This window comes from Trachemys scripta, chromosome 15 (assembly GCF_013100865.1).
Source record: "Trachemys scripta elegans isolate TJP31775 chromosome 15, CAS_Tse_1.0, whole genome shotgun sequence".
Classification (NCBI taxonomy): Eukaryota; Metazoa; Chordata; order Testudines; family Emydidae; genus Trachemys; species Trachemys scripta.
The window spans coordinates 22,853,598-22,876,011 of NC_048312.1; the positions used below are offsets into that span (position 1 = coordinate 22,853,598).

Sequence of the window (22,414 nt, forward strand, 5' to 3'; positions counted from 1 at the left end):
TGGAAGATGCTGATATTTTGAAATTTGGTTTTGTTCAGTCAGGATGAAAAGTAAAAATATCAACATTTTTAATGGAATGGGAAGTTCTGAAACCCTTCGATTCAGAAGTGTCAAAACGTTATGGTTTGTGGAACCAAACTGAAGTGTTTTGTTTCTACTCGATTCAACATTAATCTGTGTCTTTCTGAGCTGCTGCAATGCCCTATGGGAGTTGTTGTTTGGGTGCCTCCTGCCACCTTTCTCCTCTATGGGCCAGGTTCCTTTGCTGGACTGTATCTCCCATGATACATTATGATCATGTGACTCCCATGATGCACTGCAGCAGTTCAACCAGACGTGAGATTATGGGGCATCACTAGAGGTACAGTTCAGCTGGGGAGCTTGGCCCACATAGGCAAATATTGTGTTTGTTTTCCTGACGGAGTATAAAAAAAAATGTCAGCAACACAGATATGATCCCCATGGAAAAATTTTGATTTTGCAAAAACTGCATTTTCTGTCCAAAAAAAGTATCATTGTAAAATTCTCAACCAGCTCAACTTAACTTTACCTCCTGTCTCACCCCACAACTCCCACCATGAAACTTTGCTGCGCACACTCCTCCCTTGGAGACTCGGCTTTCTGCCCTCCCCCAGACCAATCAAATCCTAGCTGGTTTCTGGAAAGACAAACACAACAGCTAAGAATGTCAACTAGTTTTATTTATCAAGTTTGTCCAATAAAAGCACAAATCCTCTTTGGAAAAAAGGTTCCAAACATGCACACAGTTTACATTTTGAAATATGTCAGATCTGTCAGTTTGTCTGTCTACGAAGCAACAACATCTTTCCATCACTAGTGCAGATGCTGGCAAGAGGCTGTTTAAAGAGCAGTAGTTCAAATAAGGACAAAGAAAAAGACGCACAATTGGTATGACTACAGAGTTGCATTTGAATTGAAGAGGAGAAAAGATTTTTGAAATTGTCATAAATATTCCATCTCTAACATATAGCAAAATAATAATAATAAAGAAGACATCCACTTTGTTCTGTCTGATATACAGATAAACAATATTGGAGCATGTAAGACCTCTATAAAACCTTGGTGAAACTGTGGGCTGGATTGGATACTTATTGCTGAGGGGGAAGTGTCAAAGAGAGAAGTTGGAGCTATGGAGTTATCTACTCTCGTTTCAATAAGACTAGCTAGGATCAGAGCCCATGAGCAGTTTGTAAGGGGATTTCAACCACTGCTTGGACCTTGCTATGGTAAATTCTCTGCCCCAGGCTGGTCAGCAGCAGCTACCGGAGAAAAATAAGTGACCAATAAAAGCAAAGTGCAGTTTGGTCTAGTAATTAAGGTACTCAACTAGCAGTCAAGAGACCTGGGTTCTATTCTTGGCTCTGCCAGTGACCTTATGTATGACCTCTGTTTCGCCTCCCATCCTTCATCTGTCTCGCCTATTTCGATTGTAAGCTCACTGGGACAGGGACTGTCTACTACTGTTAGTATGTCGAGTGCCTAGCACAACAGGGCTCTGAGCTCTCTTAGGCCATCTAGGTGCAACCATATTACAAAGAACAACATTATTAATGGTACTGGAGGCTTACTGTCAACCACCTTCTCCCAGTACAAAATCAATCTGATTAGAACAAGAATATGTTTGTAAAATGTGAGGAAACACGGCCCTTTAAGAAAATATCCAATGTACGCTTCCTTTCAGCTAATGCAATCACATCTGGAATTGGAGAGAAATCTTTTCAGGGAGGGAGCGGGAAGAAAGGGAATGGGGAAAGACACTTTAAGCACAGGTTGCTTCTTGGCTGTCCATTGGGATCTCGTTGCCATAGCTGCTGTCTCCGTACTGGCAGTAGGGAGGTATCTGTGGCGCTTCAATGATCAGCAAACCTTCTGGTGATAAGGAAGCAAAAACTGTGACAGGATCCACCTCATATGGAAGTCTGAAAAGAGGAATGGAAAATTATGGGGCTGCCAATCCCTTTTCTTCAGTGTCCACTACATTGCTTTCCCCTGTAGTTTTTAGACAAGCACTTGCGGTTGTTACCTTTGTTTTATTTTCCAAACTGGGCTTTGTGGGAATTCCATTTTGGTGTCACAGCATCCTATGCTCCTACATCATTACTGACTTGTCTGTCCTTTGTATTTTCCACTGGTAAACACTGCCTAGGACCAGCCAAAATGGCTGCTGGAGAACACAACTGCTCCATAGAAAAGCAGATGCAAGTCTCTCAGTAAATTGACCATTAAGCATAGCCAGATAGTTCAGCTGTAGGGACCATCAAGTCAAGTAAAATGTCTCCATTATTCAAGGTTAACAAATATTGTGGCAGGGTCACTTTTTGCTAATAAACAGCAATTAAATATTGTGGGGCACATTTGAGTTATTGTGCTGTCTATTTTTCTTGGCAATCTATCCTTATACTGTATTGCACACCCCAGTGGAAATCCACATTCGTGGACTGGGTCTAGCCAGTGTCACTTTCAGAGAATATGATTACTAATAAATTGGACTAAAGGCGGTTAGGAAGAATGGTCCTGTGGCTAATGTCCAGGACGGGGAGTCAAGAGTCTTGGGATCCTTAGCCATCCCTGGTACAGACTTGACTGAGTCACTTAACTAGATCGCTCCGTGCCTCAGTTTCCCCATGTGTGAAATGGTAGTGATATTATTTACATACATCATGGGCTCTTATGAGGCTAGATTGATTAATGTTTGTAAAGAGAACCCCAGCTGGAAAAACCATATAGAGATGTACAAAGAATTATTTAAATTAAATGAATGAACCTCAAGCAGATCCAGAATTGGTAATGCCTTGTATTATTCATTATTATAACTGTGCATGTTCTGTGTATGTTTAAAGACCTCTCTTTTCACTATAAGGCTCTCTGGTTAATCTCCCCTGCAGATATGTTTGACTGGATGCCACTCATAGTTTATGCATCTTGAGCTTCTGCAAAGCACAAGTAAATCATCTTTATATCACAGCCTGCGTCATGGCAAAAAAAAAAAAAAAAAAACATGCCCAAATAAGGAGCCTCTCTGACTGGTTACTAAACTTGCCTGGGCTGGGCAGCATAAATCTGCTTTCAGACTGTTGTCTCCAATCTGACCCAACCAGTTTGTACTCAGACAGACAGGCTGGCTTGCATTTAGCATCTGGGCAGAGACGCCTCCGTGCAAAGTTTGGTTCGTTTTTGATTTCCAAAGAACGCCATCATTCTGAACTCTGCAGCTCGGCCCCTCACTTGCGCTGCAGCTTGGCTCACCATTTGCGCCATTCGTTGTGCCTGGGTAAACTCTGGCATTCACTGTGCACTGGTTTAAAGGAGGGAGCAAGGTGCAGGACAATGATAATTGGGCCCTAGGTGTCTAGTTTTGGGGGCTTGGCAAGGGAATGGCCACAGAGCCACAACCTAAAACCACTCTGACGGGGGAACACGCATCCCCCAGAGGCTGTGACAGCCCACGGATACTGCTCGTGACAGCAGCACAGCCACTCCCTGCGACACTCCTGTGTTAGAGGGGGGAAATCCTGCCTCCACAGCCCCACTCAGCGGCTTTGCTCCTTGTCCGTTTACTCAGGCTTAGCACTGGCCAGGCAGCACTTGGCTCTGTATGCACCAACACACCGACTGCTGGGCAGGTAGCAAGTCCGAACAAAACAAGGGGCCCGAGTTTGATCTCACGCAGGTAACTCCACTGACATCAGAGCTTTTACTGCTGACTTACACCAGTGCAAGTAGGGTGACCAGACACCAAGTATGAAAAACCGGGACAGAGTGCGGGGGGTAATAGGCACCTATACAAGAAAAATCCCCAAATATCGGGAGTGTCCCTGTAAAATCAGGACATCTGGTCACCCTAGGTGCAAGTGACAGCAGAATCAGACCCAAGGTGTCACCTCTGACATTATGCTGCAGAAGACAGGCAAAGGGGGTCGGGGGGGGGGGGGCTGTTTCATCATAGCTGCACACACAGAGAGGAGGTCTGGTAAGGTGATTCTGAGATTTGAGGGCAGAAATAACTTTTTTTTTAAGGGGTAGAGGGGGGGAAACTAGTATCCCAGCACAAGAGGATCTCATTTCACTGGAGGCCACACTGACCAGCCTGACCCATTTGCATTATTCTAAAAAATCTCATCCTGTTACCAGTTCTTATCAAATAGTTTCACCAGGCAATAAGTAGGAGCCTCTTAAAGGAAAAGTCAATGTACCTGTTACTTCTCACTTGTTGTTAAACAAATGCCGTGGCCCCATTGCAAAGTGCAATGCAAGTCATCCAGGGCCTTGGTCCCAGTCCAGCCAAGCACTGGAGCACATGCATAACTTCAAACAGGAGCTGTTCCACTGACCACTACTTCAATCATAAACATTCTTAAGTGTTTCCCTGGCCTGGGGCCTTCGTTTCCCTTTTTATTGTCTTTTAAAGAGTGAGCAATTTTTGTGAGTTAAAAAAAAATATCGAATGACAACTTTTTTTTTTTTTTTTTTTTTGCAGCTGTCTCTCTTTTTCCTGATAGTTTTGACTTCTCCCATTCCTTCTGGTTTTTGCTGGTTGTGACATAATTTCCTTGCTTTTCCCCCCTTTCTCATTATTTCCCCTAATATGAACATTCCAGCCAATTCCAAAAAATATAGTCCCAATAAACATAGTTAGGATTATGGCTGGGTAGGCGTTAAGAAGAGATCTTTTGTTTTGCCTTAGTCATGAAATATTTATAAGCAGCACGAGCTAATGAGACATTCGCCTTGCGTTACAGATCCACCATGGGACTTGCTCAGCCACAGCCAGGAATATCACAGGAAATCAATCTGTCAAGTCCTGCTGGGAGCTGAGAACGCCCACCCTCTGTAACCCTGCCCGTTTGTCCAGCCTTGTTCCTCTCCAACCTGCCCTGTCCAGCTTTGACTTTCCTGGTAATGGAAAGGATATTTGCAAAACATGTTGTGACATGCAGGTCTAGCCCTGTCTATATTCTACAGAAGCTTAAGGTTAAATGTACGGATTAAGGTAAAACACTGACACCCCAAGCACAACATGTGCCTTTGTGGTGGGAAAGAAACTGTAAGGTAGTAGAATTTAGAGCTTGGAATTGTCTGATCTTTATTGATTTCTAACACTGGGCCCTGCTACAGAGCATTTTGCCTATAGACCTTAAAGTGCATTTCAAAGCTGGGTAAGGCATTACTCCTGTTTTGCAGATGGGAAAACTGAGGCACAGAGAGGTTTAAGTGACACAGCAGGTCAACGACAGAGACGGGAATAGAACCTAGGTCTCCTGCCACCCAAGATTGATACAAATTCAGTTTCCCCATCAACATGCCTTTCCTTGAAATAGACACAAGTTTGCAATCAGATTTGACCTGCCCTGAAGCGGAGGGAAATTTGGAGCTGGGTTTTGATTTGACCTGTTCTCTAGAAGTCAGCAGTGAATTTTGGGAATGTTTGGGCCTGGGGGTTTGTTTGGAATCACATTTAGCCTCACTCCTGACCTCCAGGGGTAAGGGAAGAATTTGTTGTCTTTGGCTTCTTTTCTAAGACTTCCGATAACGGGTCTGTTTTCGCGTGGGCACCTGGTCAGTAGGAGCTGGATGGAGACACATGGACTCGTGTGGAAATACCTTTCCCTGCCACTATCAGGCTGGGCTGGATTTGAACTGGTGAGAGGCAAGAGCGTTGCTATCAGCTGTGCAGTCTTGTGGCTTTAAATTTCAGAGAGAGTTCTGGAGTGTGAATCATTCACACAGTGTAAGTACCAGGGACTTATGTGTTTATTTTTTTTTTTGTTATTATTACTCATGTACTCATAAATAGTTCAAAAATATATTGTGGAGTCATTGGTCCAAATTCACTCATGATGTAACTCCACTGAAGTCAATACGATTACAATCTCTTGCGCCAGCACAGACTTGGGCTTGTAATAACAAACCCTGAAGGAATGTGGTTTGCGGGCAGGGAATTGAACACTTTTCAAACACATCTCACTGATTTATGTTTCCCATCTAGCTGCACAAGGAGCCAGACTTTATGGCTGTGGTTTTCAAAGCTGTCCAGGGGCTTTAGATACACAACTCTTCATTTCAGTGGGAATGCGGACTCCAAATCACCTAGGCAGCCTTGAAAATCTCAGCCCGTGGAGTCGATGCTGGGGGGGTCCTGCTGAAGGGGATGCAGCTGATGGCTTCTTGCAGGGCTGACCTCTATATTAGGGAGTAATTTCAGCATTGGTCTCAGTATTACATTCAGGTTCAGTAATTGACTCCAATACATGCACTTGCAGGCCACCCTTTCAAGCTAGTGAGGTTACCAGTTTCCCCAGGAGTACACACCTAGTAACAGGACTTTCGCATCCATATCAACCTCATTTGGATGTCAGGAGGGTGGGTGTGCATTTAGGGGCACAATCTGCCCATGGGCCTATCCCATTATAATCAATGGGACCCAGGTCATCTGAGAGCAGAACCTGGCCGTCGGTGGATCACAGGGAGCTGAGGGAGAGTGCTTGAAGGCTTGCTCAGAAAATCATTTCATGCTCTCAAAAATAAGAGACTCGTCCTCATTCCTAAACCCTGCTCTCCTCTGTGGAGTGAGAGCCCCGTGTGGGCAAGCCCCATAAGAAAGAACTGAGAAACCACGGTGTATATTATACATACTGGATTTTCTTGGTGAAGTTCTTGGAGACTATTCCTCCTTCTTCCTGTTGCTCTTCATGTTTGCCTGGAGGGGACAGGAACACACAACAACAGTGTCTCAGATGGCTGTTTTACCAACAGGCAAAAAAAGTTCTGCTCAGATTCTCCTCCCCTGCCCTTCACAGTTTGACCCAGCTAAGCTCTTGCTTCTGCAAGAGCCTCCTAAAAGAAAAATAACGTGGGGAGAAGCTGATGGTGAAGGAACCTGCAGTACTAAGCCCAAAATTTAACAGCAAACAGGCATCGTGGGAGAAGGAACCCTGCCTTCTGCATCTAGATTAGTGGGCCTAATTCTGCTCTCCCTTACACCAATGTAACTACACTGGCTTCAGTGGAGTTGTTCCTGATTTACACCAATGTGAGAAGATATTCAGGCCCAGGTTCTCAATGTCGAGTCGTAAGCAGGTGTCATGGGCTCCAGACTGCCCTACCCTTTTCATAATGCTAAATGGGAGGGGACCCTAGCCAGATGGGATGGAGGTTCCAGGGAGATGCGTAGGTATGGAAGAGGTTGAGGAGCACTGCTCTAAGACATCCTTTGCTGAAAGTCTAATCTTATTAGAGCCAAAAGCATGTGGACGATCCAGGTTCTAGATGGGGCAAATACAGAAAAACCTGTTCTCACCTCTGTGTACTACAGATCCAAAACAGGAATCGGCTAACTGGGCTGTGCTCTTGGAGGCCCTGTTCCTGCACCATTAAAGCCAATGGGAGCTTTGCAATTGGCTTCAACCAGCCCTGAAATGCCCCCGATCCAAAGTTCTCAGCAGCCTAGAACCGATCAGAGCCATTAGAAGGTTGGGTGGCAAGAAGGAATGGAGGTAGTGGGCGGTGACAAAAATTGTGGGTTAAAGAAGATCCTTAGAACGAAGGGTAGCAAGGTGTTTGCGTAGCAGAATAAGACCGTTTGAACAGCTGGAGGTTGGGACAGATCAATAAAACAACTAGGAAAATCTATTTAGAATTCACAGGCAAGAGAGTTTAAATAACTGGAAGCGTTGACAGATGAGGCCTTGGTGGGTTCTGGTTTGCTGGCACTGCTGGTTGCTTAGTATTGCTGTAATGAGCACAGAGCCCCAGACAATGGGGATAGTTCCAGGCTAGCTTTGGGGAAGCACCTGAACGTTTGACGGCATGTAAGAGTGGGTGCAGATCCCACAGCAGCTGAAGCATGTCCTGTACCGCCACCTATGCCCATCAAATTATCAGCCCTAGAGAGTCTCCTACCCAGTGTTATGGAAAATGGTCATGAATCCAAGGGTGATACAGTGCGGGAGACTTAGAGAATAGCGGTAGCCGAAGAAGTGAGGCTACATCTTGTGGAGGACTGTGACAGTCCACCCCTCCACCTTCTTCTATTTCAAATCCTTCCTTAAAGGTAATCTCCTCCAAAAGGCCTTTGACCCCAGTTCCCTAACCTTCCAGCAAGCTGGGCGTGCCAATACATGTGATTATGTCTTCCTCTACTGGCTGGTCCTAGAAACTCTAGAGGAGGCAGCTTCTTTCTATGCTCTTCCAGGTCTTCCTCCTGACCAGGCTCTCCCTTAGCTCGTGGAGCTCCCCTTGCAGCCCAAGTGGTGAAGACCTGTGTTTTGGGCGCTGAAGGCATGGAATGGCCATGGGAAAGCTATCTGTATGTGGCCATGGTTTGCTATACTAGCATAAAAATTGAATGAAACATGGAATTAACAAGGTGTGCCGAACTTCCCTGCTCACTCAGTCATCCTGGTTTTGCCAACCCTGCGTGTTTAAAAATCCCTGCCCCCCAATCATGGCATTGGCTTAACAGTCATAGAAAAAAAATGCCTTCTGAGGCTTTAGGGTCACACTGGGGCCATATTTTCACACTTCACAGCCAGGAGGGCTAGACAGTTACCTTTATTGTGTAATGACAGCTGAGGATCTCACCTGATCCCATGCCTCCAGGAGCTGGGGCTTTAAGAAAAATCACTAAGTATCATGAGACTCTCAATAAAATCTCGTGAGGTGGCCACACTGTTGCCCTCTTATTTGTCTGGAAAGTATCTGGCACACTTTGGTGCTCCTTAGCTATTAATAATGGACAGATAAGCACCCTCTGCTACATAATGCTCAATAGTCTAATTCAGCAACTACAGGGTTAAATTCCGGAATGTAGCTCATGGTTTAATTGGAACCTCCTGTGTCAGAGACCAGTGCTAAGGGTGAAACATTATTGCTGCTTGTTCTGGGAAGATGTCTAATTAAACCTAGGGCGTGTCTGCAAAGCAACAGAATGGCAGAAAACCCCGGGCCTTGTTACTGTGTTTAAATGCAAGTTTAAAATCCAAGTGGATGCTCTGTGATTCTTCATTACCTGGCAGATGTATAGATCAGAGGCCTCTGGTAAATATCCTGCAGTATAGATGTGGAATAATAATCAAATAGGCCTGATTGCGATCTGACATCTGCATAAATCAGGGTAACGCTAGGATGGCAGCGTCTAGCCAGCGTCCAGAATGGAGCTGGATGAAATTCTTCAGACAGACAAAAAACTCTCTTCGTTGAAAGATACAGATTCAAGTTGACCTAAACATTTTGTGAATGTGTGTAGAATTCGCTGTTTCAGTCACTCCTCCCCCCCCTTCTGAAAAAAATCAAAGTGTTTGGTTCTGCCATTGTCTACAGCAAATGTTTGGATTATTTTTTAAATTTGAAATGATTTTTCTATTGTTTTAAATGTACAAAAATCCAAAAATAAAACAAAACCTTTGGTTTGGCCCAAAACGATTCTCCACCCCTACTTTTTCAGTTTGGCCAGTGAGCCAAAAAACAAACAAACCCCACCACTCAGTTCTCTACACAGCTCCGGCTAGCCCTGAATCAGCCCCCGGCTGTGTCTGCTGCTGCTGCTGACCCAGTGGCAGAACTCGCCAGAAGCGAGGAGTGCTTCCCCCAGAAAGAACTGCCCCAAAATCAAACACAGCGGGAAGAAAACTGGTTTCTAGCTGCTGCTCCTCAGTTCCCTTTCGCAGGCAGATTCCACCGTAGTGGGAGTGGATGCAACTCCCATTGACTTCACCTGCTAGAAGGAGTTACCACCGTCATATTCCATGGCGGAAGTGGCCCAAAGAGCAGGCATCAAGCACCAGACCATGTTCCGGGGGGAGGCTACTCAGACATGATCAGTTCCCAAACACAAGGACGAGCCTTCTCCCCCAGCATGGTCCCAGAGCCAGGTGCTGATCAGAATGGGGGTGGCATTTTGTTTGGTTCATCCGGCCCAAAGCTTATTTGTCACTTTAAAAGAGAGTTTGTCAGCCAGAGTCCCGCAGGTTCATCCCACTTCTAGTGTGGGAGTCCCTTCTGCAAGGGGGAAATCTTTCCTTGCAGTTACCCTGCTCCTCTGGCAAGACTTAGCGAGCAACAGCTCTCTCCTGCTCTCCCTAGCCTTAATCCTGGTTATGGTCACTTTTGCTGTGGTTTCCCGAAACCTATGAATCAGAAATCCAAGCTTGATGAGCTCCATAAGGCTGCCGTAGGCCATCCCTCTGTCAGCATAAGATTTCCCCAATACTTTGCCCGCTGTAGCTTGATGGGTCATTGTGCTCCAATGTTTTCACATTGTTTTGCAGCCCGATCAGTCTCCCTGCTGACACTTCAGACTGAAAGCAGATCTCTCTGGCCACCTGCCACGCCAGGGGCGGCCTGCTCCTTTTCCTCCCCTAGCCCCAGCATAATCCTCCAACTTCCTTCCCCAGGGGCGGGTGCAGTTCACCAGAGCACTTACAGCTCAGCTCTGTGAAGCAGATCCTTAACTGGTGTAAATCGGCAGAGCTCTTTTCAAGCCAAAGGAGTGACATTGATTTACAACAGCTGAAGAGCCAGCCCTGGTTCTTTTACTTTTCTTTTCTTCTGTTCAGAGCTTTCCTTCCCCCTGGCGCTTGCTAGCAGGGCTGTGCAGAGAGAATCTCATCAGCTCTTTTTTTTTTCCCCCTGCCCACTTTATGTTTTCCTGGTAACACGTTATTTTTAATGCTACATTAATTGTTGGGAAATCACAATAGAATTTTTATGGCCTCCTCATTGAGCGCTGGTGAATTGGCTCCATCATCAGTGTTATTGCAGGGGATGCTAAATGAATTAACAATGAGACACAACATAAAGAAAGGGGTTTTTTCCCTTCCCAGGTTATTTCTTTTGTTGTTTCTGCTCTGTTAACCTCTCCCTTTGTTTCCCAGCTTTATGTTCTGTTTCCACCACCCTTCTCTAACTCCATTGCACAATGTATGTGCTCCCCCCTCCCCCACTTGTTAATCCTCCCTTATTTTAAAAACTCCACTTAACTCTTTCTGGTCATCTCGGTTTCCAGCCCCCTTCCTCCTGCTGTTCTTTTTGTCTGGTTGTCCTGCCCCTTTGGGACTTGTTCCTGTTTGGGGGAGGGGTGGAGAGTAGGGTCATTGCAGCATTCCTGACTGCTAGTAGCTGCTGAATGCCTGAGGACACTGTAGTGAGACACTGTCCCTTTAAAGGAATTTCCCCTTGGGACCAGAATCTCTGGAATGAGCCATAATTAACAGAATTGTCTTGGGGCCCAACCCTGCAAACACTCAGTGCTGCCATGATTGGTGCTATTGACTTCATGAGGACTAATCACTTCAGTTTAACCCAATGAGACTTGTTTGGCAGGACAAGTGTCACCAGAGTGTAAAAACAGAAACAGACCCAGGTCTCAGTCCGGGCTCACTGTGCCCTGCTCTGGATAGAGCTACCCGCTGGGTAGGATTTCATCCAGTGTCTGGCACAGTAGTCAGGTAGCAAGTGTGTGCAGGTTCTTCCTTTCTAGATGTGAACGCTCTATGCTTTTCTGGGCTGAGATGTTCAAAGTTACATCTGTGCTTTGGACGCTCAATTTCCAATCCTTACGCAGCTTTGACAATCTCACCCTTGCCCTTTGCTTAGACTTTCACCCTGTCCAGTTTAAGGAAATGAATGTCCTAGCTCTTCAAAACTGGCAGAGCATTTAAACCTCTAGGCCCTGGTGCTCCTCTCACACTAGTGTAAATCAGGCACAACTCCATCCAAGTCCCTAGAGTCCCACTGCTGTGAAACCGGAGTAAGCCGAAGGAGAATCAGGCCCCTCAAGCCTGTTAACCTCCTCGATTTCTCTCAGTCTGGAGGCTGGGAGTAGTCCCATCGGTCACGTTTCACTTTCCCTGCCTCAGGCTGCAGTGTTTGGCGTGCACATGCTGCTGGGGACTGTTCCTTTGTTAAAATAAAGCTGACATAGGATTGGCAGAAACTCCTGGAATTAGTTATTTGAACCTTAGATTTTGTAAGAGATTTTTTTTTCTTTTCTTTTTAGGACCTAGATTTATTTCCATTTCTCTATGGTCCTTTTTTCTGTGCTTCCCTTCCTCTGCTCCCTGCCTTTCACTCACCTGACACTTCCACGTAGCCGTCCTTGGTTTTCACGGTCAGCTCCTCGGGTTTAAAGCTTTGCACATTGACACACACCTTCCAGGGCTCCCCAGAGAAGGGAGCAGGACTCCGACCTTCAGGGTAACTGCCGAACCTGGAGCCGTATCCGGGAGGGGGCATGCCGGGGGCTCGGGCCATTCCTGACCGCAGTGGACCGGGCCAGGTACTGGTCAGTCGTGGGCGAGCCCAGTCCAGCAAGTCTGCAGTCAGGTCCCCAGAGAAGGGGCACATGCCGAAGTCATCGTCCAGGAGTCGAGAGGACAAGCCAGGCTCTCTGAATCGGTCTCGGACATTTCGGTGCCTGGGGGAGTAATGGCAGGAAAAGGGCATCTGGCTGTCAGCCATGATTTTCTTCTAAGTCAAAAACAACACTGTGTGAGGACAAAACTGCCAATGCTGTCCGGCTCTAGAGCACAGGAAATGTCAGTGTTCGCTTTTCTGTTCCTTAGTGCAAAGTTTCCCTTGAGAAAGTTCCCAGGATTGAGTCATCCACTCACTCAAACCAGAGAGGGGGGAACTGCTGTGCCCGGATTCCAACAGTTTATATTAGTTTATACCCGTTCCCCAAAACCAACACGATAAAAAAAAATCAGGGCTGAATCATTCAAAGATTTAAAAGGCAGGGAGCAAAGAATTCAGGAGGCAGGGAGCGAGAGGAGAGAAACAGTATCCTGTTTGTTTGAAATTCCACCCAAGAGAAAGTGGGGGAGCGAAGAAAAAAATACCTTGGTGGTGAAAAATCTCTTCGAGGGAGCGAGAAAATCCCCAACTTAAGACGCTTGTTTCCTCTGTCTACCTGCCCCTTTCCCTTCCGATCCCTGGCAGGAGCTTAAATAAACATTGGTGCTCAGAGTCCAGAAACTTCTCTAACATTCCAACCAGCTGGGAGCCTTCTATTTATATGGAGTTCGGGGCTGGGGGTTGTGCTTTGCAATCCTTGCCCCGTCAGCTGCGTATTTTAGAGAGGATGAAACACCCTTGGAGAATCTATGCTGTGACAGCTGACCTCTCCCACTGGGCCGGGAATACTTACGTGGGACAGCCAAGTTTAGGCAGCTTTCCTCACTTGCCACTCCTTCTGCTCTGCTCCCTCCCCGCCTTTGCTCCCTCCCTAGCCCACAGCAGCCAACATGCTCCGAATAGCTTCAAGGCTGACTGCATCCCCAACCTGTCACCATTTTAAAATACCCCCCTGGCCCAAAAGCTCATCAGAGCCCTCGCTCGCCTCGCACTGTAAGGACACCTGTTAGCAGGGGCCGATTGAGCCAAGCTTAGTGTGTGTCGTTCCCTTGTGGCTTCGGTGCCGGTATCGGGGTTAGTGACGATCTAGGGCTGTGCGCAAGGGGTCAGACTTTTAAAGAGGGTCCTTGTGTGGCAGAGCAGCCGGCTGACTCAGCCCTGGCACGGACCCCCAGTCCCCGCTACAGTCAAGGTTAGGAGACCAAGCCCACGGCAAGAGCTTCATGGCAATTGAGAGCGAGATTGGGCCCTGGATTAGGTGTGCTTCTCCCCCGGTACCATAAGCAGCTGGCAAGTATGTGGGGGGTGCCCCCCCCACGATGGGGCAGCACTGGCTGGGGAGGCTTTGGCCAGGGTGGCTGGCTGGCCGATCCCATTGACCCCCCCAAAGCAGGAAGCTGTGGTGCAAACAGCATCTCCCCTCTCCCTTGGCACAAATCCTCCAGGGCTGCAGCAGCTCCTGCTGGCCTAGGAAGCGTCATTTGTCCCCCCCAGAGCTTGGGGGGGGAATTGAGCCCCACTTCAATATGCTGTCTCTGCAGCTGGCCCCGTTTGGATGCTGGTGCCGGGAGCAGTGGGGTGGGCTCTGGGGAGGTGCTCGTGGGACAGTTGTGGGGAGCATAGTGGGTAACTGAGCACGGGATAAACCGTTGTTCAGGGTCGTACCAGTTCAGGGCTGGTCCAGGCTCCCCCGCCGCCCCGTGCTGGGATTCTCCCTGGGACAGCGCAGGGCAGCTACGGACTAGCAGGTGGCCAGGAGCTTCTAGAGCACTGAACCCAGCCAAACAAGGGAGGTTTCGGGCTTGCCTCACCCCAGCTCCAGAACGTTAACAGACCTGGGGAGGTGCTTTTTGCATCACTCACACGCCTGCCCTCCCACAGCTGCTGCACCCAGCTGGAGCTACGTGACTACGGCCTATAATTACAGTATGGAGCAGGCTGAGCCAGGCAGAGTTGTGCCTCCATCCCCATGGGGTGCAGGAACCATGACCAGCTCGCATCGCTAGATCCTCCTCGCTCTCGCTCCTTTGAAGGCTGGCCAGACACGTCTCTGTTCCTGGGACTGCCCCAGCCCCATCTCCCTTTGAAGTGCCTGGGAAGCCTCCCCAGGGCTTCCAGGGGCTGGGCCCATGAAGTGCTGCTTTAACTTCTGTTGAAACTGGCCTGGGATGCATTTGACCTTCACAGACCTTGCCAAAGCCCCAGCGAGCTCCCAGCTGGGGCTGTCAGTAGCACAGGGGGTGTGTACGTGTCTGACTGCTCTGGGGAGGAGAATCCTGAGCGCGGGCCTCTCTGGTGGGGATGGCTCCACACAGGCTACAGAGGGGGCGACCGCCCGGGGCAGGGAAATCACCCTGCCCCTCCCTGCCGTTTGGCAGCTGAATTTCATTTCAGTAGTGTCATGCATCCCCCTCCAGGCATCCGGCAGGGCATGTTGTCCCCATGCAGTTACCAAGCGCTGGCTTTCAGTGCCCTTCATTTCAGAAATGAACCAAGGGCTTATAGAGGCCTGGGGATCATGGCTGCCAGGCTGCGGGGCCAGAGGATGTCTGCATGCTGGTACAGGGTCGGGTGAGATCATTGACCCATAATAATAACGACTTATCTCACCAGTGCTTTCGCACCGCCCCGCACTCCCCCTGAGCCTCGCCCGCGCTTTCGCACCGCCCCGCGCTCCCCCAGAGCCTTGCCCGTGCTTTCGCACCACCCCGCGCTCCCCCAGAGCCTCGCCCGCGCTTTCGCACCGCCCCGCGCTCCCCCAGAGCCTCGCCTGCGCTTTCGCACCGCCCTGCGCTCCCCCAGAGCCTCGCCTGCGCTTTCGCACCGCCCCGCGCTCCCCCTGAGCCTCGCCTGCACTTTCGCAGTGCCCCGCGCTCCCCCAGAGCTTGCATGTCTCCCAGAGGTCCAGGGGAATGCCCAACTCAACCAGAATTAGCCTGTAGTTAAAAAAAAGGCAGAGGGCTCCTTACCGAGGAATTGAGGCTAGACAGGGCCTATTTGGTTGCCCAGTGCACTCTCCTGCCAATGCAGGATTCACCTGCTGTATAGCCTCTAAACGGGGCTCCCTCTGCTTTAGGGTGACCAGATGTCCTGGTTTTATAGGGACAGTCCCGATTTTTGGGTCTTTTTCTTATATAGGCTCCTATTACCTCCCACCCCCATCCCGATTTTTCACATTTGCTGCCTGGTCACCCTATTCCGCTTCCCTGTGGAGCCATTCCTGAGGCCAGTCAGTGTCTAACAGATGGCATCGCTCGGCCACGTTGCCTGACATCCCGCCTCTATTTTCTTCTGCTTCACTTCAGCCCATCATTCCACCTCTTCCCACCCCCACTCTCTGTGTTCTCCACCGGCTCCTGAGTCACTGGTAACCAGACATGTCCTAGGTGGTGGTGTTCAGCTCTCAGGTCGCACTCCAAACGTCACCTCAGCCGCCAGGCTAATCACAGCGGGAGGGACTCGGAGACAGTAACGAAACGTGGAAGGAGCCAGGCCGGGATCCAGGCGGACGCTTCCCTCTGGCACAAGCTCAGTGCAGTGCAGCTCCCCGCCGCGTCGCTTGGTCGCCTCTGGAGCAAGAATTGAGTTTTTCGCACTGAAATCGGTCGCTAGAGCGTTTCTAGAGGGGTTTAGAGAGGGAATCAAGGCGATGAGCAAAAGGCGGATCCTGTGGCAGAATGAAGTCACAGTTCCTGACTGCCTGCTATGGGACCCCAGGGAGGCACAGGTTGAACTGCTTCGCTTCCCAGGGGATTACACCAGCGTCTTCCTAGAGCAGCATCGCGGGGAAGCAGGACGACAAGGGTCCTCATCCCTTGGCTGTTGGGGGCCTCCCCTATCCATAAGGGCATAGAATTTGAAACGGTTTCCCCTTCTACCTAACGCCCCCAGGCTAGTGGGTCCGTTTACTGATTGATGGGCGCCACGAGGGCCTCTCTTGGGGACAAGTTTTGGCAGCCTGGCTCACACCGAGTAGTATCTGAAGCTTCTAGATAAGTTCCATCTACGACATCTGTGGTGCCGTACCCTGCATCAAATGGCAGGCGACCGTTACCAAGCACGAGGCTCTGGAACGTAGTCACGCCACAGGGCTCAAAGCCAGACACGTCGCAACCTACGTCCACTGGGCTGGTCATGTGTTGAAGATGGACAACATCAGAATGCCACAGCAGTGAACTGAAAGTGGGTGACTGCATATGAACCGATTCAAGGCATAGCCGCAACATTGACGCGGTCAGCAAGAGCCAGATCGCGCTGGGGAGCCGCAGTCAAGGATGGGGATTACTTGCCAGGTGGCTCTTGGGGCACCGAGGCTGAGTCGTAAAGAGCAGGTGCAGACGGCAATCCCTTCCTTGGCCTCGGGCGACCCATGCACTTCCCGCCACGCTCACAGCGGCCTTTTTAGCCACTGTTGTACTCACAGGCGTCACGTGTCCTCTTCGGTCACCACAAGAAAAGTCTCTTACTCCGGGCGCTGTCCCTTGGCAATCAGTGGCACTGCCCAGGCCGGAAGGGGCTGTTTAGTGGGAGGAAGAGGGTCAGAATTTGGCCCCGTGTCAAGCAATGGTTAGGCCCGTGGCTCCAACCCCACCCCATCTTTGAACACTAACAACTATGGTTATAACAGTTAATACGTTTAAGCACATGAGCAAGCTGCAGCCATGTAAGTCGCCCCATTGAGGTCACTGAAGTTAGGCCTCTGCTTAAGTACCTGAGTGAATTGGCACCTCAGTGCCCTGCCAATGTCGCATTGCGAGAGGGATCTGGGTGGCAGCAAACTGGCTCCAATGACCTTGGCGAAGGCAGCGTGATGCTGTCTGGGACGGGAAGGCATTTGGATGAAGGTGGCCTCACCACTAGGCCTGGGGGGAAGGCTCATGTTTGGTGGGGCGGGCACAAATCAGCTCCGGGGCTTGAAGAATCACCTTTGCTCTCCCCCTGCTCCAACTGTAACTCAGCCAAGCGGGAGAGGCTGATCCTACTGTGACGTTGTGCAGTCTATATGGTTTTATAAAAACTTGATAATAAGTCAATATAATGTAACTGAGATAGTTTTAGAGAAAATACGGTAATAAGTGAATGTAACGTAACTGGGATATGCCTCATGCAAAAGGTCTCTTGTAAGGTATCATTACAAAGCTTATGATCTACTGTGACGGGTTGGATCACAGAAACCCCCTTGGGAGCTGCCACCAGATGTGCAAAGACTACCCCTGCTTCTGTTTTCTCTGCCAGCTCAGGACTCCAGCACCCTGTCTTGCTGAGCCAGACACTCCCGTCTGGCTCCAGACACAGATCCAGGATCTGAATCAACTGTCCCAAAGCTGCAAGTTTACCTGAAAACAGCTCACAGTAGTGCGCTTGTCTTTAGCACTCAGATGCCCAACACCCAATGGGGTCTAAACCCAGATAAATCCGTTTTACCCTGCATAAAGCTTATGCAGGGCAAACTCATAAATTGTTCGCCCTCTATAACACTGATAGAGAGATATGCACAGTTGTTTGCTCCCCCAGGTATTAATACATACTCTGAGTGAATTACTAAATAGAAAGTGATTTTATTAAATACAGACAGTAGGATTTAAGTGGTTCAAAGTAGTAACAGACAGAACAAAGTAAGTCACCAAGCAAAATAAAATAAAATGCGCAGATCTATGCCTAATCAAACTAAATACAGATAATCTCACCCTCAGAGATGCTTCAGTAAGTTTTTCTCAGACTGGACATCTTCCAGGCCTGGGCACAATTCTTTCCCCTGGTACAGCTCTTGTTGCAGCTCAGGTGGTAGCTAGGGGATTCTTCATGATGGCTCCTCCCTCTCTCTGTTCTCTTCCCCCCTTTATATATCTTTTGCATAAGGCGGGAACTCTTTGTCTCTCTGGTTTTCCACCCCCCCTCACTGGAAAAGCACCAGGTTAAAGATGGATTCCAGTTCAGGTGACATGATCACAAGTCACTGCAAGACTTCATTACTCACTTGCCAGCACACACCTATACAGGAAGACTCACAGGTAAATACAGCCATCTGCAGACAATGGGAGTCATCAAGATTCCAAACCATCATTAATGGTCCACACTTTACACAATTACAATAGGCCCTCAGAGTTACATTTTATATTTCTAGTTTTAGATACAAGAGTGGTACATTTATACAAATCAGATGATCACACTCAGTAGATCATAAGCTTTGTAATGATACCTTACAAGAGACCTTTTGCATGAGGCATATCCCAGTTACTTACATTCACTTATTACCGTATTTTCTCTAAAACTATCTCAGTTACATTATATTGACTTATTATCAAGTTTTTATAAAACCATATAGACTGCACAACGTCACACCTACAGCTGTAAATATGCATTGTACATTCCTTGGGCCAGCGCCCAGCAGCTTAGGCCCTGCAGAGGTTAGTGGCAGACCTGTGACCGATGCTAAGACTGCTTTCCATTGCTCATCCTCCCTGGATCTGTGTGCCTTGCTCCTTCCTTCCAACACCTACACATTCTCCTTACACTTGACAGAACTAATTATACCAATAACATCTTAATGTGCCGTGGGGTAATTGTTAATTCGTTGGGTGGTCACTGTAAAACCATTAATCACAGTGAACTAACCTGCTATTAATGGGAAAGTGAGTGCAATTCCCCGGTACGCAGTGAGTTGTAGCCATGTCAGGCCCAGGATATTAGAGAGACAAGGCGGGTGAGGTACTATCGAATGCTTGTCTCTCTCACCCATAGAGGGTGATCCAATGAAAGATATTGCCTTGCCCACCTTGTCTCCGCAATTCCATTGGTATGTTGAGCAATTATGGCATGTGCTTGTCGATATGTGTCCTCCCTGTCTGGAGGATGCTTTGATTTAGATCATAAAAAATGTCTTGGCAACATGCTGGGGCGGGGCTGCAGGATCTCTGGAGGGCAGGCTGGAATTAAAGCAGCCTTCTCTCATCCCTACGTAGCTCCGGACATTGGTCAATGGGGACGGCCTGGCCCTCTGCCTGATTCCTCTGGCATCCAACATAGGATCAGAGAAGTCCTATTGGTCCATTCAGACCATCCTACTGCCTGGGCAGAGTTAAGGCTCTATGGATTCGAAACTGATGCACACTCTCAGAGACTCATAGACTTTAAGGTCAGAAGGGACCATTATGATCTTCTAATCTGACCTGCAAAATGCAGGCCTCAGAACCTCACCCACCCACTCCTGTAACAAATCCCGGACCTATGTCTGAGCTATTGAAGTCCTCAACTTGTGGTTTAAAGACTTCAAGGTGCAGAGAATCCTCCAGCAAGCAACCCGTGCCCCATGCTGCAGAGGAAGGCGAAAAACCCCCAGGGCTTCTGCCAATGTGCTCTAGAGGAAAATTCCTTCCTGACCCCCAAATATGGCAATCAGTTAAACCCTGAGCATGTGGGCAAGACTCACCAGCCAGCACCCAGGAAAGAATTCTCTGTAGTAACTCAGATCCACCCCAGCTAACATCCCATCACAGGCCATTGGGCATATTTACCACCAATAGTCAAAAATCAATTAATTGCCAAAATTAGGCTATCCCATCATACCGTCCCCTCCATAAACTTATCAAGCTTAGTCTTGAAGCCAGATATGTCTTTTGCCTCCACTGCTCCCCTTGGAAGGCTGTTCCAGAACTTCACTCCGCTAATGGTTAGAAACCTTCGTCTAATTTCAAGTCTAAACTTCCTGATGGCCGGTTTATACCACCTCCTGCTTTGGTCGTGGTCACTCTCACAAGCTAAGCAGGCTGGGTCACTGTGCGGATGGAAATGCTAGGTGCGTCTCTGTGAGATACCAGGGCAGCACTCGGCTGCTGGAGGGGGCTGGCTGCCTATTGGCAGGAGATCTAAAGCTAAGGGCCCATCCCCTTTGGCTCATTAAAGTTCCCGTAGCACTTTTCCCAAGGTCTGGGGGGAGAGGGGGTTCACCTAAGCGAAATTCTGCTGGGGTGTTTTTCCCCCTGGAGTTTCTTGTGACTATTAGTTGCTCTCTGGCTGCATACCCTGCAGTTCTAGTGTTTCTATAAATAGCACAGAGACGGCAGCTCCAGACAGAACCCAACTCCCTTTAGAATCTCACCAAGCAAAAGTGATTTTCCAAAATGTGTCCCTGGAAAATCCCCGTCGGTGCCAATTATTCTTTGTGTTTCAGTCTGTGAGAGACTGAAGCGTTGTGGCCCCAGAGAGAACAGGCAGGACCGAGGTGCCACCACGGCCCAAGGCCCCTGCAATAGGAGGGAACGGATCGGGTGGGTTAGGCCCAGATAATCCTAGCAGGTGTCCCCTGCTCCATGCTGCAGAGGAAGATGAAAATGCCCCTGGGTCCCTGCCAATCTGACGGGGGGGGGAATTTCTTCCTGACCCTGACTCAGCGTGAACTTGAGCAGGGGAGCCAGGGTCACCAGCTAAGCACCTAGGAGCAGAGGATTCTCTGTACTGCCTCAGAACATCGCTCCATCCTGCCTCGTGTCCTGCCTCCAGCTGTGGCCAAAACCTGATGCTTCAGAGAAAGGAGAAATAACCCCAAATGCATCAGATCAATTAAATCTTTTTTGGGGAAAAAATTCCTTCCTGACCCCTGCTGGTGCTAGCCTGAAGCCCTGAAACATGAGGCTGATCATACCAATTAGAACACGGTCGGAGCAAGGCAGAGGCCCCACCTCTCCCTGGCTGGGAAGGAGAATAGACTCAGTGTACTGCCCCCGTGGGCTTTGTGGATGGTGTCTCTCTTTCTCGCCCGTGTAAAGGTTAAAGATGGTTGTGCACTGTGAGGCCCGTGAAGAGAAGTTTCACTATTATATCAGAAAGGTTACACTGCTCCAGGGTATTGTCCGAGCCCCTCCCCTCCCCTGTGGCTGGGGTGAGAGGGAAAGCAATGGAACGTGGGGGCCGCCCCTCTTGTGACACGCCCCAGTGATCCATTGCGATCTTGCCTTTCAACTGCTCTTAACCAATGAGGCTGCTGCTCCCTCTCTCCCGCATCCCCCGCCACTATAGAATTGCATCCTTGTCTTTTCCTTTTGCATCTAGGGTCTGCTGGTTTCATCACTGGGATTTCTGACAGCAAGGAGCATGGAGGCTATTGCTTTTATGATGTGCAGAAACACCTTTAGCCAAGGGGCCCAATTTTCAAAAGGAGCTGAGCACCCAACGGCTCCCTAGGAGAACAACAGAGCACTTGGGCAAATCTCTCCCAAGATCTTTTGCAAAATATTTTTAAAAAAAGCCTTGAGCCAGGATGGTTGTTTCTTTCCGTACATATGGCTCAGGGATAGACGCATCAACGGGGTGAGAGGGAAAGAGAAAGGCAGTGCAGGAATGTGGGGAAGAAAAGATAAACATATAAATGACACTAGGGAAGGGAGAGAGACCGTCTGAGGATTGCTGGGATGGGGGCATCTCCTCTGGTGGCTGGACATCACCGGACTCTTGAGTGCGTCATTATCTCACCTGCTCTCCGATGTCGGCCTCCCTTGCTAGTGTAATTCACGGATTCCTCTCCTTGTACTAACAGGGAGAGTTCAGATAATGCCTCAGGTCAACATTTTCCTCCTCAGCCCTTGCTCCGTCTTGCACCCTCCTCCCAGGCCAGGCATAGTCCCTCTTCGTGGTAGTTATTGATCTACATGAATCATGGTTCCCCTCCCGCCACCGGCTCCTGCTGCCTCTTCTAGGTTTTCTCAATTTAGCGGCTATAGTCCCTCCCCCTAGCTCTTATTGCTTCTCCAGACACCACATCTCAGTCACCAGCCATGCCTCACCGCTAATAACACCGTCAGCCCCTGGGAGCTCAGGGAGCCGTTAAAGCCCCCTTGTGGGAGCCCAGGAGAGCTAGAGAGTTGGCAGCCATCCTCTGGAGACTCCTTGCACAGGCCCACTGGGAGGTGATGTGCTTTGCTGGCAGGCCCTGTCCCCTGTGCAATCGGCATCGCTGGCTCTGTTAAGGATGGACCAAGAACAATCCCAACACCCCCGATCTTTGGGAAAAGGGTCAAAATCCAGCCAGGGATCAGCGTTCTGTGCC

General features: G+C 49.0%; 1 protein-coding gene across 1 annotated transcript; it reads right to left on the reverse strand.

The window, feature by feature from the left end:
* Positions 1–683: 683 nt before the first annotated feature.
* HSPB8 (heat shock protein family B (small) member 8) lies at positions 684–13,100 on the reverse strand. The gene is made up of 3 exons (XM_034791171.1): positions 12,093–13,100; positions 6,655–6,718; positions 684–1,940 (listed from the first exon to the last, which is right to left on the reverse strand). The coding sequence occupies exons 1-3, from the start codon at positions 12,475–12,477 to the stop codon at positions 1,781–1,783; spliced, it is 609 nt and encodes a 202-aa protein (XP_034647062.1). The 5' UTR covers positions 12,478–13,100; the 3' UTR covers positions 684–1,780.
* Between the last annotated feature and the right edge of the window lie 9,314 nt (positions 13,101–22,414).